Below are 16,868 nucleotides of genomic sequence, written 5' to 3'. Positions count from 1 at the left end.
GTCGACAGGAGATACTTACTCCTCCTAGGTGACTGACCCCACCTCTGTTATGTCCAGGGGTCCGTGTTTGTCCAAATCTCTATTTCGTATTGCTTATAAGAGTTATCCTCACCTTTTATTGAGTTGTTTTCGTTCAGAATATCTCAGTTTTTATCAGACAGAAGGTTGATTAACAAATGATAATGTGACCCTAGCCTTCGGTATTTAGTTGATTTGCTTCATGTCTTGCAACAGATTTAATCATGCATATTTTTTAAAAAAACCTAAGGTTGAAATTAAAGCATACCTTTGATGTAATTCCTATTATTATTATTGTATTATTCAGAATAAATAAAAGTTCTGTCTGATAGTTAAGGAGTTAAGATCATTTCAGATAAAAATACATTTTGCATAAGATTTGCTGTGCATTGCCTGTTTTAGGTAGTTTTCTTTCCTCAATTTTATTGACAGGCTTATGGAATTAGATATTACTTCCGCAAATATACAATTTGTTCTTCACCTGGTATATCATAACAAGAGGGTCACCAGCCTTATCGGTCACCTGAATACTAGTGAAAAAGTATCACTACTTTCATGGGCTATGAAATCTTTTAAAAAAATCGTTTTCTGAATATCTAAGCTAAATTCTAATGTTCAGCAACAGTATAAAACAAAATGTGTTCTTAAAACTTCACTGTCTTAAAAAGTGCATACACTGATGGAAGGCTTTAAATAATAGGTGTATTAACATTAAAACATCAAAACAAAAGACTTATTTGGACTCATCCTTAAGTCATGACCCTGGGTTTTGATTGAAAATTACAAATTTTTGTACCTCCTTTTCTACTATTACTAAATATGCATTTAGATTTTATACAATATCAGCAAACTTACACATAACTACTATACACTAAGTTTGGCCCAAACCTGGGGTCAAAACCCTTACTCTGGGAAAAATCAAATTTACAATTTTGGTAAAAGACTACCTGCTCTATCCATTTAATTTCGATACCCCGCCCTGGGGTCAGAACCCCAACCCCGGGGATGTATTTACAATTTTGGTTGAGGCCTTCCTGCTCTCCATCACCATGCATTTAGTTTTTCTTACACATGTGCAGTTCTTTAGAAGAAGAATTTAGAAAATTTGTCAATTTGGGGCAATTTTGGCCCCGCCCTAAAGCCCCGGGGGTGCTGGAGACCTGAAATTTACAATTTATGTCCCCCTTGTCTCAAAAATACCAAATTTGAAAAGAATTAGAATGAGAGTTATCAAAAAGAACTTTAAAATGTTCAATTGTTAACGCACGACGGACGACGCAAGACACAAGACAACAGACGACAAAAATCGTTTCATAGAAAATTCTTTCCGCGTCAAAACATCAATGATTTAAATGCAATTATCTTTAAGTGTTGACAATAGTTTGACTTTTTTGTGAGAATTATCCCCATTTTCTATAAGAAAATGGCATACATAACAATTTATGAAGACATCTACTAAATATTGATTAGCTCATAAATGGCATCAGCACCAAAGCGATCAATCTGAATATCCATGCATTATCCCATAATATTTACACTTGGAATGAATCAGTTTGACATCATTCTGTAAATGATTTTACATTGTATCAAAAATGCCAATCTAGGATTTGATATCAAATTTATACATATCTACATCGTTGTAGCAACCAACAATCAACGGAATGAAAATGTGAACAACGTGGATCCCCCTGCGAATGATGTCATTGAAACTGTAAAGAGAGGTCGTCCAACTAACAAAACCATCCCAGTGAAGAGCCTACAGGCCATCATAGATAAGATGTCTTTGGGAGAGCATGCTGGCTTCAAACATGAATATCACGTATGAATTAAAAATACTTTAGATAACAACATCTACATTTCCAATAGATAAACATTCATGTCCAGTTTGTTAATATCATGGACACTATTTAACCTTGAGCAAGAAATTTACACCATGTATGCCTCCCCAGCAAAAAACTAGATAGTCACTCCTAATATTTACTCTCTTTTCCTTCATAAACATTAAATCTTAACAAGAGGCCTGCGGGCCTTATCAGTCACCTGAGTACTAGTTAAACGTATCATTATTCTCGAGGGTTCAACATTTAGAAGAAAAGCCCTGTTCTTAAAATATCTAACCTAAATTATAATATTCAACAACAGTATAAAACAAGATATGTTAGCAGTTTTTGTCCCACCCCTAAGACCCCAAGGGTGCAGGAGTCCTGAAATTTACAGTTTATGTCCTCCTTGTCCCAATGGTGCTGCATAACAATTTTTAACCAGACTAGCTTTATTGGAATGGAAATTATTTTTAGAGTAATTTCATGTTCATAAATGAAGGTATATCTATTAGAGGATTGGAAGCAATGTAGAAAATATTAACACAGTTTGTAATCACAGAAAATATCACTGTTAGAGAATTGAATACCATGAGTTTGATAGGAAATCCCAAGAGGCGAACTTCATCCGTGTGAGGAAGCCAAGAAGCCCGAAAACAAACCGAAAAATAGATACACAACAACGTTTCCGTGTGAGTACGACATATTTCTGTTTAGTAACTATCAGGAATATATTTCGCTGTATTCCAGTGAAGACGTTTTTGGAAAATCAAACATTTCTGGTATGGAAATGAAAACAGATTTATATGGTAAACATTTTTTCATAGATGACCACTCTCGAGTTATTTTGAAAACTTCGTCCACAAACGATGGAGGTTATATCAATGCCAACTATATCGAAGTGAGTACTTGTCATGTCAATCAGCTGTATAGCACTTGTACATCGATATGTATTATTCACTAAAATATACAACATAGAATACCAAAAACATCATTTCTATTATAGGATGCAGGGGGAAAGCGGGCCTATATCGCAACTCAGGGTTTGTGAATCTCACTAACATAAAGTTCAGAAATATCAAAAATAAGTGTTCAGCTTCAAATGAATGAGGTATAAATTTTTACTCTGATATATATAGATATATGTAAATCGTGATCTTGGTAAAACGAAAACGAAATACGTTTGTTATACATCAGGTCCCAAACCAAAGATAATAACTGATTTCTGGAGAATGGTTTGGCAAGAGGGTGTTTCCGTCATTGTCTGTTTAACGAATCTAAAGGAGGGTGCAAAGGTATGTCATTGACTGAATCATTTCTCTTCTCAGTTTATCAGCATATGCATGTGTGTGTAAACTTAATAAATACGATAGCTAAATTTGTTGACATATGAAAATGCGTACTTTATTTAAGACATTTACTTTATAATCATATGTAATTTGTTGTATTACGTTCGAAGTGATACTGACAATTGATGCATTTTATGAATTCCTTCTTTACTTTGAACTGAATTTTAGACTCTTTAATATTTAGAACAAATGTGTCCTATACTGGCCAGGCATCAACGATAAAATCCAGGATGGAGACCTCAATATTAGAAACGTGGGAGAGAAAGATTATGCTAATTGTACGATAAGGCAGTTCAAATTCTACAACGGCAAGGTGATGTCCAAATATTTATGAAGTCATATTTCATAATGACCTTACTTTTGAGCAAAATGCGTACCATAAACATACTAATCATGAATCGTTTGCAACTTCAAACAGATATGCAAATTATCGCAGAGCATCATAATCAAAATACTTTATACCAAACATTTTTCCCTTCAGTTTGAGACAGAATTAACAATAAGATTAAAGATTACCTATCAATACCACTTTGTTTTATTTTATCAGATTAATTCTAACTACAATAATGACTTTTATCGTAATTCGTTGCATAATCGTCATTATACAAAGTCCATAGATAAAACTTTCTTAGGTCAAGACAATGCTCTACAATGTTTCTCTAACTGAAATGTTCTTATTTGATGTTTTCTAGGAACAGAGAGACCGTGAGGTAGTGATGTTTCATTATACAAGATGGCCGGACCATGGAGTGCCGGATCCACTCAGTCTCGTTATCTTCCATCGTCACGTGATGACAACATCCTCATCATATTCCGGAGAATGCACAGTCGTACACTGCAGGTGCAATACGTTTTATATCATGACGCAATACGTTTTATATATCTCTCAATATTCTATATAGACATTTTCTGGTGCGATCGGTTGAAAGGGGATACTTACTCCTTCTAGGCACCTGATCCCACCTCTGGTGTGTCTAAGGGTCCGTATTTGCCAAACTATTTATTTTGCATTCCTTATAGGAGTTATGAGATTGATCACTGTTTGTTATCTTCACCTTTTATTCTATGGTGCATGTTAAAATTACAGCGCAGGCATTGGTAGAACGGGGACATATATTGCTCTGGATGCCCTCTATCGGGAAGGTTGCAGGAAGGGTAGGATAAACGTACCAATGTACGTCAGAACCATGAGGAAGGACAGAATGAACATGATTCAGGGCGAAGTAAGCAACCTTTCTTTTTCAATAACGTCAATAACTCCATTCGATTGGACAAAGATACAAGAAACTCTATTCGAAATTCGTGCCATTTGTTGTGAATTTAAGTCTAAATACCTTAATTTTACCTTACATTTCGTTATTATGGATATTTAATGCCGCATTTATCTATTTCAATTTTGATGATTAATTGATAGCATTGCATCAATTCATTAATACTTAATCAATATGCATTAATCAACCAAAAATGGGAGACTTCAAACAAAGGTCCTACTAAGAGTGTGTGTCATTTTTCCCAAAGCATAGCGGCATATGTCATCTTGGAAGGGGTTTATCTGATGAACAGTATCCTTATCTACAAATAAATCCCTAATCATTTACCTTGACTTTATTCCATTGCTTCAATTGAAGTTGTTTGGGGGTAGGGACTTTGAATTAAATATTTTCTACGTGCAAAAGCTAACAGCATTTGAAGAACGCTTATAAAACACACTATTTCAATCACACTGTTCTACTTCAAGGTCATTTACAACAAAAATCCCCGTAAACATACCTATCATTTAAGCCGGCGTTTCTTCCCTGTCTATTTTACTGATAATCTACTAAAGTTGTGTCCTTCTTAAAATATTGCTTCCTTGATTCTTTTATTGTTATGTAATCAAATTCGTTTATCTACCGAATCAGAAAACATAATTTTGTTTGAACACCTGTAAATGACATGAGGTGTGGTTGTTTGATTTTCTTCCTCATAAAACATCGTGAGAAAGGTAAACATAGTATAATCGTGCATGACGGAATAGTTTCCTCTTTTCACTATTGATAAATTGCACGAACAGCAAATTTTGTAACCTAAAAACCTGTAGTGCACATGAATATTTTTATGCATGGTACATATGTACTCAAACCAATCATAGATCAAGTAATAGAGAGCTCCGTTTTTAAAGATAAATGTATAAAACTCTTCAAAAATGATGAAATTACTTTTTCATCAATTTAAGAAAACGTCAAACATAAAATAAAATCCATACTAGTAATTCACAAAAAGTAGTAATTTTATACTACTTTTAAAAAGACCAAACTGAAATACTAATAAGCCTATAAACCCTGTTAACTATCTAGACATCCATCGTGTTCAGTGTTAACTATTTAAACAGCCATCGTGTTCAGTGTTAACTATCTAGACACTCATCATATTCAGTGTTAACTATCTAGACATCCATCGTGTTCAGTGTTAACTATCTAAACAGCCATCGTATTCAGTGTTAACTATCTAGACATCCATCATATTCAGTGTTAACTATCTAGACAGCCATCGTGTTCAGTGTTAACTATTTAGACACCCATCATATTCAGTGTTAACTATCTAGACATCCATCATATTCAGTGTTAACTATCTAGACATCCATCATATTCAGTGTTAACTATCTAGACAGCCATTGTGTTCAGTGTTAACTATCTAGACAGCCATTGTGTTCAGTGTTAACTATCTAGACATCCATCATATTCAGTGTTAACTATCTAGACACTCATCATATTCAGTGTTAACTATCTAGACACTCATCATATTCAGTGTGAACTATCTAGACACTCATCATATTCAGTGTTAACTATCTAGACACTCATCATATTCAGTGTTAACTATCTAGACATCCATCGTATTCAGTGTTAACTATCTAGACATCCATCGTATTCAGTGTTAACTATCTAGACACTCATCATATTCAGTGTTAACTATCTAGACACTCATCATATTCAGTGTTAACGATCTAGACATCCATCGTATTCAGTGTTAACTTTCTAGACACTCATCATATTCAGTGTTAACTATCTAGACACCCATCATATTCAGTGTTAACTATCTAGACACTCATCATATTCAGTGTTAACTATCTAAACACTCATCATATTCAGTGTTAACTATCTAGACACTCATCATATTCAGTGTTAACTATCTAGACACTCATCATATTCAGTGTTAACTATCTAGACACTCATCATATTCAGTGTTAACTATCTAGACATCCATCATATTCAGTGTTAACTATCTAGACATCCACCATATTCAGTGTTAACTATCTAGACACTCATATTCAGTGTTAACTATCTAAACACTCATCATATTCAGTGTTAACTATCTAGACACTCATCATATTCAGTGTTAACTATCTAGACATCCATCGTATTCAGTGTTAACTATCTAGACATCCATCATATTCAGTGTTAACTATCTAGACATCCACCATATTCAGTGTTAACTATCTAGACACTCATATTCAGTGTTAACTATCTAAACACTCATCATATTCAGTGTTACCTATCTAGACACCCATCATATTCAGTGTTAACTATCTAGACATCCATCGTATTCAGTTTTACCAATGAGAAAACATCACGTCCTAAAATTGATTGGTCTCTGTCATTTTCGTTAACTTACATGTAACAGCAGGGCAAGCACGTAAAGTAATATGTGTTAGAATGTTGCTGTTTACATTTACAAACACGTGTAGTAAGATGTATGACATTGTTACTATTTACAAATCGTTTGATTTAATGTGAACCGATCAGTACATGACCTTCATAGAAACGTTTCGTAAAAATATTGATACACGTTTATACACTCTCAGCTCTGTCGCAGGTAGACTAGAGCTGTTTGATTAAAATTAACAAAGCAAAGTAGGATACAAATTATCAATAGTTGATAACACACATAATTGTACTTCAAAATGAAACTTAGTCTTGACCATCGTTTAATCAGTCTATTAATACATTTTCTTGAAAGAAATATTTCAAAAAGATATCTCATTGCTTTTTAATACATGTGTTTTTGTAGAAGTGTAGACGAGCGCTACCTGCTAAAACAACCGAAACAAAGAAGATCAAAACATACTATCAATTGAACTTATCATTTTACTTCAAACTGACATTTTATCTGGGCTTCCTGATCTTGTGTGCATATTTCCCCCAAACGTATGGACGCTTTCTTTTGAAAAATTCCCCATTAAATGTTACGTAATTGCGGACATTATCAATAAGAACACGTGTTTGCGGTAACATCTGATAAACATCATGAATTCCTTGTATGAAATAAAATATGTGTATATTGTACAGTTAAACGTCGTTATCTTCAACATCGATATCTTGAATGCCATGTATATGTCAAAACGAGATGGAAGTCCGAACTACGTTTTCTTGTTGTATTTTAACGTAAATATTTTGGGTTTTATTCGGCAAGTTTTAGATAACGAAATTTATCCTCGGCGTTACCTTCAACTTGCATAATAGACCCGCAATAACACAGTCTGAATGACAAGCCTTCTAAAGCACTCAATCTGTTTTCTGCCATTGTAAAGAAAATATGACTCAACCCATTTAGAGTGCGATTCAGAATATCTGTTCGACCCCATACATTATTTCTTGCAGCTTTTTATCAGACTTTCCACAATCCTATCTTTTAGTTCATAAAAAATACTGAATAGAGAGTCCAGAAATATGTTGGGAATGTACATAAACGTCGGTAAGATTGAGAATAAACAACAAAACTGTATCTCACTCCTTGGAACCTTTAATTATTTAGAATGCTCGAGCTTTTATGATCATTTTATGCAGACTAAAGTATTTTTAAAACGCATCGAACGTGGCTTAGAAAGGTCATTCAGACACTGGACGTGAAACCATTGCTAAGTAGAACCCGAGCCCATGACTGGTAAAAATAAGATTATCAAAAACTTTGTTCAAAGAATACAAACACATCCGGCATCGACACTAGACAGTCCAATTCCGGCACCTGCATACCTGTTAGAATTGAATGATTATTGTTTTCAGCAATTAATTCATGTCTGCAATGTGCATGGATATACAACATATGACATGTATGAATATTTTCTGCATATGTATATCACATTCAAACTCATCATTTGGGGAAGGAGGTTCAGAAGCATTCAGAAAAAAACTTATTACTAGATCTTTAAAAAAACAAAACAACCATAATGGTCGACAGACACTTAGTGAAGGACAGGTAATGCACGAAAACCTTTTAGCTCACCTGAGGCAGAGGTATTTATTCTGATGGTTATCTTTTGTCGGTGTCATTGATCGAGGTCAAAAACTTCTCACATTTTCAACTTCTTCTCTGGAACTACTGGATTAAGTTTGACCAAACCTAGCAGAGAGGAATTTTGGGGAAAGGGGACAAATTAAAATTTCCACACATGGAGTTCATACAAAGTGTATGTAATTCAAAATTGATAACTATGTGTTATGTTTCAAACTTCTTTGGCAAGGTGAAGATAACGAACAGTGATCAATCTCATAACTCCTACAAGCAATACAAAATAGATAGTTGGGCAAACACGGACCCCTGGACACACCAGAGGTGGGATCAGGTGCCTAGGAGGACTAAGCATCCCCTGTCTTCTTCTACACTGTCAATATGTGTATTTCAGCCAAAGTTGGCTAGTATGTTACGATGTAAAAAGGATGGAAAGCCCATATCCCTTGCAAGGGGATTTATTTTGTATATATATTTTTAAACATAACTGTACTGTTATTATGAAAAATGTTGTCTTATACTTAGTAAAATCAAGTTTGTTCAAACTATTCTGTGTCCAGAATTCCTGTGTCCAGAACAACGAGAACAATGGGGGTCCCAAGATGATTCAATCTTTTTCAAAGCATACCATAGAATGGATAGCCATTTTTTAAAGAACGTGAGATGAATATGATAGCATGCTAATAGGGTGTTGTTTCAAGTTTATTCATCCATGGTGTGTAGGAAGTGGCCCACAATGCAAACGCAAAGATTACAAAGATACATGTTGTCTCAGGTGAGCAATGCAGCCAATGGGACTCCAGTAATTACGATAGTGTCATTGGTCTATATAAAATATGACAGTTATTGTTACACATTTTGCAATCTCAGTGGAAGTAAATTTCCGTATGCGTAGGCTATTCTATATTATCTTTAGATCTGAACATAATGTTTCCTCTTCTTGCATTTACTTTGATAATGAAACAATCGTCTACAAAGCCCTATCGAATTTCTTTAATTTTGTATTCTTCCGTTGACTTTAGGACCAGTACAAAACAGTCTATCTTGCATTGTTTGAATCCTTCCGTGGAAAATCTAGATCCTTGACAACAGAACAGTTTTTACAAGAATGTGGAGAAGAATCGTGTTATGTGAATGCTGGAGACGTCACTAAGAAGTCCCCAAGGTGTTCTGAATTTGAGGTGATTATCAAAAATAAAATGCAGGAGAGAGAGACAGAGAGAGAGAGAGACACACACAGAGAAAGAGAGAGAGATAGAGAGAGAGAGAGAGAGAGAGAGAGAGAGAGAGAGAGAGAGAGAGTACATATCAGACTAGCCAACAAATATTCTACTACGAAACAATGCTTGTAGGGTCATAACTGAGTGTACAAATCAAGATTGTACGTGTAAGAGATAAAATGAGTAATGTGTTGTTGCATTTTACGGGAGATAATCTAGATGAAACATTTCGTATGAAAAGAGCCAAATTTGACTCATCCTTTAATTTTGATGAATTATTATTACAAAAAGGCGAAGCAAATATTCAAATGCTGGATATATCCGTAACTATGTTGCAACGAAAGAGATCGTTCATAATCGCGGATAGGGGGGGGGGGGGGGGGGGGGTTCCTCTAGATATTGACTCAGATTTATATTCAGTTTATATTCTCAAATATTCAATAACGATTAAACTGTTAACATCAAATATATATAATAGCAACTTTGTTTGCAATTTAACTGCTGTTACGTTTCTCCAGAGATGATAAATAATTCTAAAACATTTACGAAAACTGGCAAAAGCTCAAAGTACAAGAATAAAAGAAATACAGAATATAGAGAACAGATACACAGTGTGCAGTTCTAAATGATTATTCTTTAGTTTCTGTACATAACTTTCGCGTATCTTTCCATTGCTTTCACTGAACAATCTTTGAAATGGGGTTAATTTTCGTTGATACCGTGAATTGGGTAGATCCACCAAATCCAAATCCCCCAAGACGAAAACAACATTAACTATGCTACCATGAACTTATTTCATTTTTTATTCAGATTCACAAAGACAGATTTCAGAACTCTGTATTTTATTTTACAGGAGTTACTCTCAGAACTCTGTGTTTTATTTTACAGGAGTTACTCTCAGAACTCTGTGTTTAATTTTACAGGAGTTACTCGCAGAACTCTGTATTTTATTTTACAGGAGTTACTCTCAGAAATCTGTATTTTATTTTACAGGAGTTACTCTCAGAACTCTGTATTTTATTTTACAGGAGTTACTCTCAGAACTCTGTGTTTTATTTTACAGGAGATACTCTCAGAACTCTGTGTTTTATTTTATAGGAGTTACTCTCAGAACTCTGTGTTTATTTTACAGGAGTTACTCTCAGAACTCTGTATTTTATTTTACAGGAGATACTCTCAGAACTCTGTGTTTTATTTTACAGGAGTTACTCTCAGAACTCTGTATTTTATTTTACAGGCGTTACTCTCAGAACTCTGTGTTTTATTTTACAGGAGTTACTCTCAGAACTCTGTATTTTATTTTACAGGAGTTACTCTCAGAACTCTGTTTTATTTTACAGGAGATACTCTCAGAACTCTGTGTTTTATTTTATAGGAGTTACTCTCAGAACTCTGTGTTTATTTTACAGGAGTTACTCTCAGAACTCTGTATTTTATTTTACAGGATATACTCTCAGAACTCTGTATTTTATTTTACAGGAGTTACTCTCAGAACTCTGTATTTTATTTTACAGGAATTACTCTCAGAACTCTGTATTTTATTTTACAGGAGTTACTCTCAGAACTCTGTATTTTATTTTACAGGAGTTACTCTCAGAATTCTGTATTTTATTTTACAGGAGTTACTCTCAGAACTCTGTGTTTGATTTTACAGGAGATACTCTCAGAACTCTGTGTTTTATTTTATAGGAGTTACTCTCAGAACTCTGTGTTTATTTTACAGGAGTTACTCTCAGAACTCTGTATTTTATTTTACAGGAGATACTCTCAGAACTCTGTGTTTTATTTTACAGGAGTTACTCTCAGAACTCTGTATCTTATTTTACAGGAGTTACTCTCAGAACTCTGTATTTTATTTTACAGGAGTTACTCTCAGAACTCTGTGTTTTATTTTACAGGAGTTACTCTCAGAACCCTGTATTTTATTTTACAGGAGTTATTCTCAGAACTCTGTGTTTTATTTTACAGGAGTTACTCTCAGAACTCTGTTTTATTTTACAGGAGTTACTCTCAGAACTCTGTATTTTATTTTACAGGAGTTACTCTCAGAACTCTGTGTTTTATTTTACAGGAGATACTCTCAGAACTCTGTGTTTTATTTTATAGGAGTTACTCTCAGAACTCTGTATTTTATTTTACAGGAGTTACTCTCAGAACTCTGTATCTTATTTTACAGGAGTTACTCTCAGAACTCTGTATTTTATTTTACAGGAGTTACTCTCAGAACTCTGTGTTTTATTTTACAGGAGTTACTCTCAGAACCCTGTATTTTATTTTACAGGAGTTACTCTCAGAACTCTGTGTTTTATTTTACAGGAGTTACTCTCAGAACTCTGTTTTATTTTACAGGAGTTACTCTCAGAACTCTGTATTTTATTTTACAGGCGTTACTCTCAGAACTCTGTGTTTTATTTTACAGGAGTTACTCTCAGAACTCTGTATTTTATTTTACAGGATATACTCTCAGAACTCTGTATTTTATTTTACAGGAGTTACTCTCAGAACTCTGTATTTTATTTTACAGGAGTTACTCTCAGAACTCTGTATTTTATTTTACAGGAGTTACTCTCAGAACTCTGTGTTTTATTTTACAGGAGTTACTCTCAGAACTCTGTGTTTTATTTTACAGGAGTTACTCTCAGAACTCTGTATTTTATTTTACAGGCGTTACTCTCAGAACTCTGTATCTTATTTTACAGGAGTTACTCTCAGAACTCTGTGTTTTATTTTACAGGAGTTACTCTCAGAACTCTGTATCTTATTTTACAGGAGTTACTCTCAGAACTCTGTGTTTTATTTTACAGGAGTTACTCTCAGAACTCTGTATCTTATTTTACAGGAGTTACTCTCAGAACTCTGTGTTTTATTTTACAGGAGTTACTCTCAGAACTCTGTATCTTATTTTACAGGAGTTACTCTCAGAACTCTGTATTTTATTTTACAGGAGTTACTCTCAGAACTCTGTATCTTATTTTACAGGAGTTACTCTCAGAACTCTGTGTTTTATTTTACAGGAGTTACTCTCAGAACTCTGTATTTTATTTTACAGGAGTTACTCTCAGAACTCTGTATTTTATTTTACAGGAGTTACTCTCAGAACTCTGTGTTTTATTTTACAGGAGATACTCTCAGAACTCTGTGTTTTATTTTATAGGAGTTACTCTCAGAACTCTGTGTTTATTTTACAGGAGTTACTCTCAGAACTCTGTATTTTATTTTACAGGAGTTACTCTCAGAACTCTGTATCTTATTTTACAGGAGTTACTCTCAGAACTCTGTGTTTTATTTTACAGGAGTTACTCTCAGAACTCTGTATTTTATTTTACAGGAGTTACTCTCAGAACTCTGTGTTTTATTTTACAGGAGTTACTCTCAGAACCCTGTATTTCATTTTACAGGAGTTACTCTCAGAACTCTGTGTTTTATTTTACAGGAGTTACTCTCAGAACTCTGTATTTTATTTTACAGGAGTTACTCTCAGAACTCTGTGTTTTATTTTACAGGAGTTACTCTCAGAACTCTGTATTTTATTTTACAGGAGTTACTCTCAGAACTCTGTGTTTTGTTTTACAGGAGTTACTCTCAGAACTCTGTATTTTATTTTATAGGAGTTACTCTCAGAACTCTGTGTTTTATTTTACAGGAGTTACTCTCAGAACTCTGTATTTTATTTTACAGGAGTTACTCTCACTTCGGAAGGAATACTTACAGAAGGAGTATGAGTCTGGACGTGCGAATATATCCGCCAACTACACCAACAGTGTTCTACCAGGTTCATGTTCATTTCTATCTTCACTTAACTGACATTCTGATATATTTACGTTGTTTGTTTGGGTTTTTTTTTATATGTCGTAACATTTCTTTCTTGTGTTAATTCTTTTAGGTAGCAGTCAATCTTAACACCATGCATTAGCAAAATATAAACGATGTTTCCGTCTTCAAAAGAGCATACAAAAATGATAATTAATGGATTTCTTTTTATTTCTTCTCCTTGAGGGTCTTTCTATTTTACGAGTATACAGAAATTCTAAAGCAGTTTTACAAACCTTTTGTGCTTGAAATGATCGGTACTGCAATTTTATCATTTTCTATACAACTTTTGATGGACAAAATCAGATGTTTCCCCTTTGTGCAATAAAGCAGTGTAATGTTGACCAATGCTGTTATACATGTCGAAGGGTCATATTACAAATAGCATTTAAATCTGTGATGCTTCATAAATTACGGACATTTCATTTAATTTGCATTGAAAGTATCATGAAACATATCACCGTTATTTACAGTATTTATAATGATGTTCTAGTTCGTCAATACAACCTCGCATGGGTCAAATGCTGTCTGACGTGTTTCATACTTATTGTTAAGCCGTTCTTGGCACACTGATTTGACTGTGGATAACTCCGTTTACCTGATCAGGATATAAGGCTCACGGCGGGTGTGACCGGTCAACAGGGGATGCGTACTCCTCCTAGGCACCTGATCCCACCTCTGGTGTGTCCAGGGGTCCGTGTTTGCCCAACTATCTATTTTGTATTGCTTGTAGGAGTTATGAGATTGATCACTGTTCGTTATCTTCACCTTGCATGTTAAAAGGGCATTAGCTGTCAGTTTGTCACCAAAAATTGAATTCAATTAAAATTACTGTATATTATATATTTCAGTAATATCACCAGTATTTAATTAATCAAACACTTTTTAACCTCAATACAGGCACATGGATATGTGATTTTAGTGATGAGATAATGATTGTCTTCCAAGATAGTAGTTCTTCCTTATATATTTCTTCACTTTAAAAGCGGTTATCTAACGTAGTTTTATTAGGTTTCTCTTGGTTTTGTACAAAACAATTGGTTTAATCAATCATTAATTCCTACGCCAATGAGAGATTGTGAGAGAAAAATGGTCGCCATCACTTTAACAGCCAATACCCCTTTTACGAAAATAAATTAACAAGCAACTTTCTGATTTTTCTTGATCTCCAGTGGAGAGATTTATGTGCCGTCTGTGCTACTCAAAGGAAAGAAGTACATATTACAATGCTGTTTTACATCAGGTCTAGTATATTTATATCAATATCAAAAGAAATTTTCAATGGTTATGTTAGATAAATATATTTTGAAGTTCATCTTAAATTTCATTGAAATACATTAAATGACAATTTTTTTTCATAAATATAAAATTGTTTGAGCTATTTTATTTGAGTCCACTTGTAAATCATAAGAAACAATTGTGTAAGAAACAAAAAAATAGCTCGCTGGATATTAAAACTTAAATTCGTTTTCTGTATCATTAAACATTACAGGTGATATAGGTGTAGCTCATGTTTTACTTTTCAGACTTTTACTGCTAACGACCTTCTCATTAGCGCTCAGTATCCACTGCCTGACTACACAGAGGATTTTCTGAGACTCGTGAAAGAATTTGATGCTCGTGTAGTGGTATTCATGTGTCCTTTGAAAGACCTTAAATCTGTAAGTTACGAGTTAGTACCCGGTATTTAATGAGTTAGATCTATCATCAATTTCACAATATATAACCCCATACAAACGAGATTACTTCAGATTCGCCATCGTTTACTCCCCATATTTATGTAGTAATATTCATATACCACCTGCATATGGGGTTAATGTCTCTGAACAGATTATGTACACAAGAACATGTTCTATGCTTAATCTAACATCGAACCTGACTACTGACAAATACTTAGAGATAGCAGGGGTTTGAACAACATCGTTTAAAGTCTGCGTTTGCCAATTCGTTGAATGCTGTCTGATGCAGTTCACACATATTCTTTGGTTATTCTTGACATACCGATTTTGAAGACGGATTACTCCGTTTACCTGTCGATCAACATATATTGTTCACGGCGGGTATGTCAGGTCAACAGAGGATAAATTCTCCGTCAAAGAATGTGATCCCATATTTGGTGTATCCAGGGGTCCGTGTTTGCATTATCTTTAGATTTGTATTCTTTATAGGATTAATGCCATTGATCAATTTTATTTATCGTTACTTTTCCATTGATCACTGTTCTTTATCTTCAGAGGCCTCGACCCAGGGGTCATAATGTAAAACTTACACAGTACCAATTTTGATGCACCAGATGCGCATTTGACAAATAATGTCTCTTCAGTGATAATCAACCGAAATTTTTGAAATCCGAAATAACAATGAAGTTTTAGAGCTATTATAGCCAAAAACAGTGTGCCAATGTGATGTAACTATACTGATCAAAACTCCAAAATAAGAAAACAATCAACAAATCACTATTGGTAAAAAAAAAAAAAAGGACAAAACTTGAAAGTCATATTAGTGGATATATATATATATTGTAGTAAAACATGTATACATGTACGAATGTTGTGTAAATTTTAGTCACCCCTTTGGTTTCCATCAAAAAACAACACCAAAACAGTGGGAAACTTCACAGTGAGACTGACAACCTTAACAACTTCAGAAAATGTCTCCACAACGAAGATAAACTTAGACTGCAAGGTACGCTTTTAAAGTAATTGATTATGTTTACACTAATAATTGAATTAAGAAGAAATATTGATACCTCAGTCGTTATTTGTTTTCTAGGGAGGGTCTGAGAAGCAAATAACTGTGTTGGAATGTAAAGCGTGGAAGGATGAAGACGCTGCTGTAAACAAGAGACCCTTACTAGACGTGATCAAGGAAGCAAAAAGTGAAAAGACGAATCAGGAGGGAAGAATTCTCATTTTGTCAAGGTGCGTTTGACTGCGAATCACGATGATAATGGAGTGATTAATTGTGTAATATACTAGATCATCATAGGAAAACACCTATGCCAATCCTTCGATGTTGAATGCCAAATACTACTACATCGTTAATCATTGAAATAAAGAATAAGCTACTTTTTATCTCTGTGGTCGTATTTTGTAATATCGTATTTCATGGCATATTTGTATAAGTAAATACTTTATTTTTATTACTTTAACTTTATCAGTGATGGAGCCACGCGTTGTGGACCATTCTGTGTTGTCTATAACGCACTGGAGCAGATCGCCATGGACAAAGAAGTGGACATCTTCACCATCACACGTCAGCTTCAAGTTCGCAGAACTGAGTTTCTGTCTTCTTTGGTATGTATCACAAAACCAAGTCAATAACAACGCAGTCAAGGGGGGGGGGGTGTTCAAGAACCACTGTTACCAGGGCTTTTTCTTGAGTAA

General features: G+C 34.3%; 1 protein-coding gene across 1 annotated transcript in view; it reads left to right on the top strand.

The window, feature by feature from the left end:
- The window catches only part of LOC125661972 (receptor-type tyrosine-protein phosphatase alpha-like), a 119,693-nt gene that overhangs the window by 100,655 nt on the left and 2,170 nt on the right, over positions 1 to 16,868 (top strand). The window contains exons 12-26 of the mRNA XM_056146483.1: positions 1,662 to 1,837; positions 2,443 to 2,530; positions 2,666 to 2,739; positions 2,845 to 2,881; positions 3,036 to 3,133; positions 3,372 to 3,500; positions 3,880 to 4,028; positions 4,275 to 4,410; positions 9,475 to 9,633; positions 13,351 to 13,444; positions 14,655 to 14,725; positions 15,009 to 15,143; positions 16,048 to 16,167; positions 16,255 to 16,403; positions 16,643 to 16,778. Coding sequence (XP_056002458.1) covers positions 1,662 to 1,837; positions 2,443 to 2,530; positions 2,666 to 2,739; positions 2,845 to 2,881; positions 3,036 to 3,133; positions 3,372 to 3,500; positions 3,880 to 4,028; positions 4,275 to 4,410; positions 9,475 to 9,633; positions 13,351 to 13,444; positions 14,655 to 14,725; positions 15,009 to 15,143; positions 16,048 to 16,167; positions 16,255 to 16,403; positions 16,643 to 16,778 — 1,751 coding nt within the window. The remainder of the gene's footprint in view (positions 1 to 1,661; positions 1,838 to 2,442; positions 2,531 to 2,665; positions 2,740 to 2,844; positions 2,882 to 3,035; positions 3,134 to 3,371; positions 3,501 to 3,879; positions 4,029 to 4,274; positions 4,411 to 9,474; positions 9,634 to 13,350; positions 13,445 to 14,654; positions 14,726 to 15,008; positions 15,144 to 16,047; positions 16,168 to 16,254; positions 16,404 to 16,642; positions 16,779 to 16,868) is intronic.

The sequence above is a fragment of the Ostrea edulis genome, chromosome 8 (genome assembly GCF_947568905.1).
Source record: "Ostrea edulis chromosome 8, xbOstEdul1.1, whole genome shotgun sequence".
NCBI classification, from domain to species: Eukaryota; Metazoa; Mollusca; class Bivalvia; order Ostreida; family Ostreidae; genus Ostrea; species Ostrea edulis.
The sequence above is the reverse complement of the archived record's forward strand: the minus strand, read 5'-3'. Positions and strand labels throughout refer to the sequence as shown.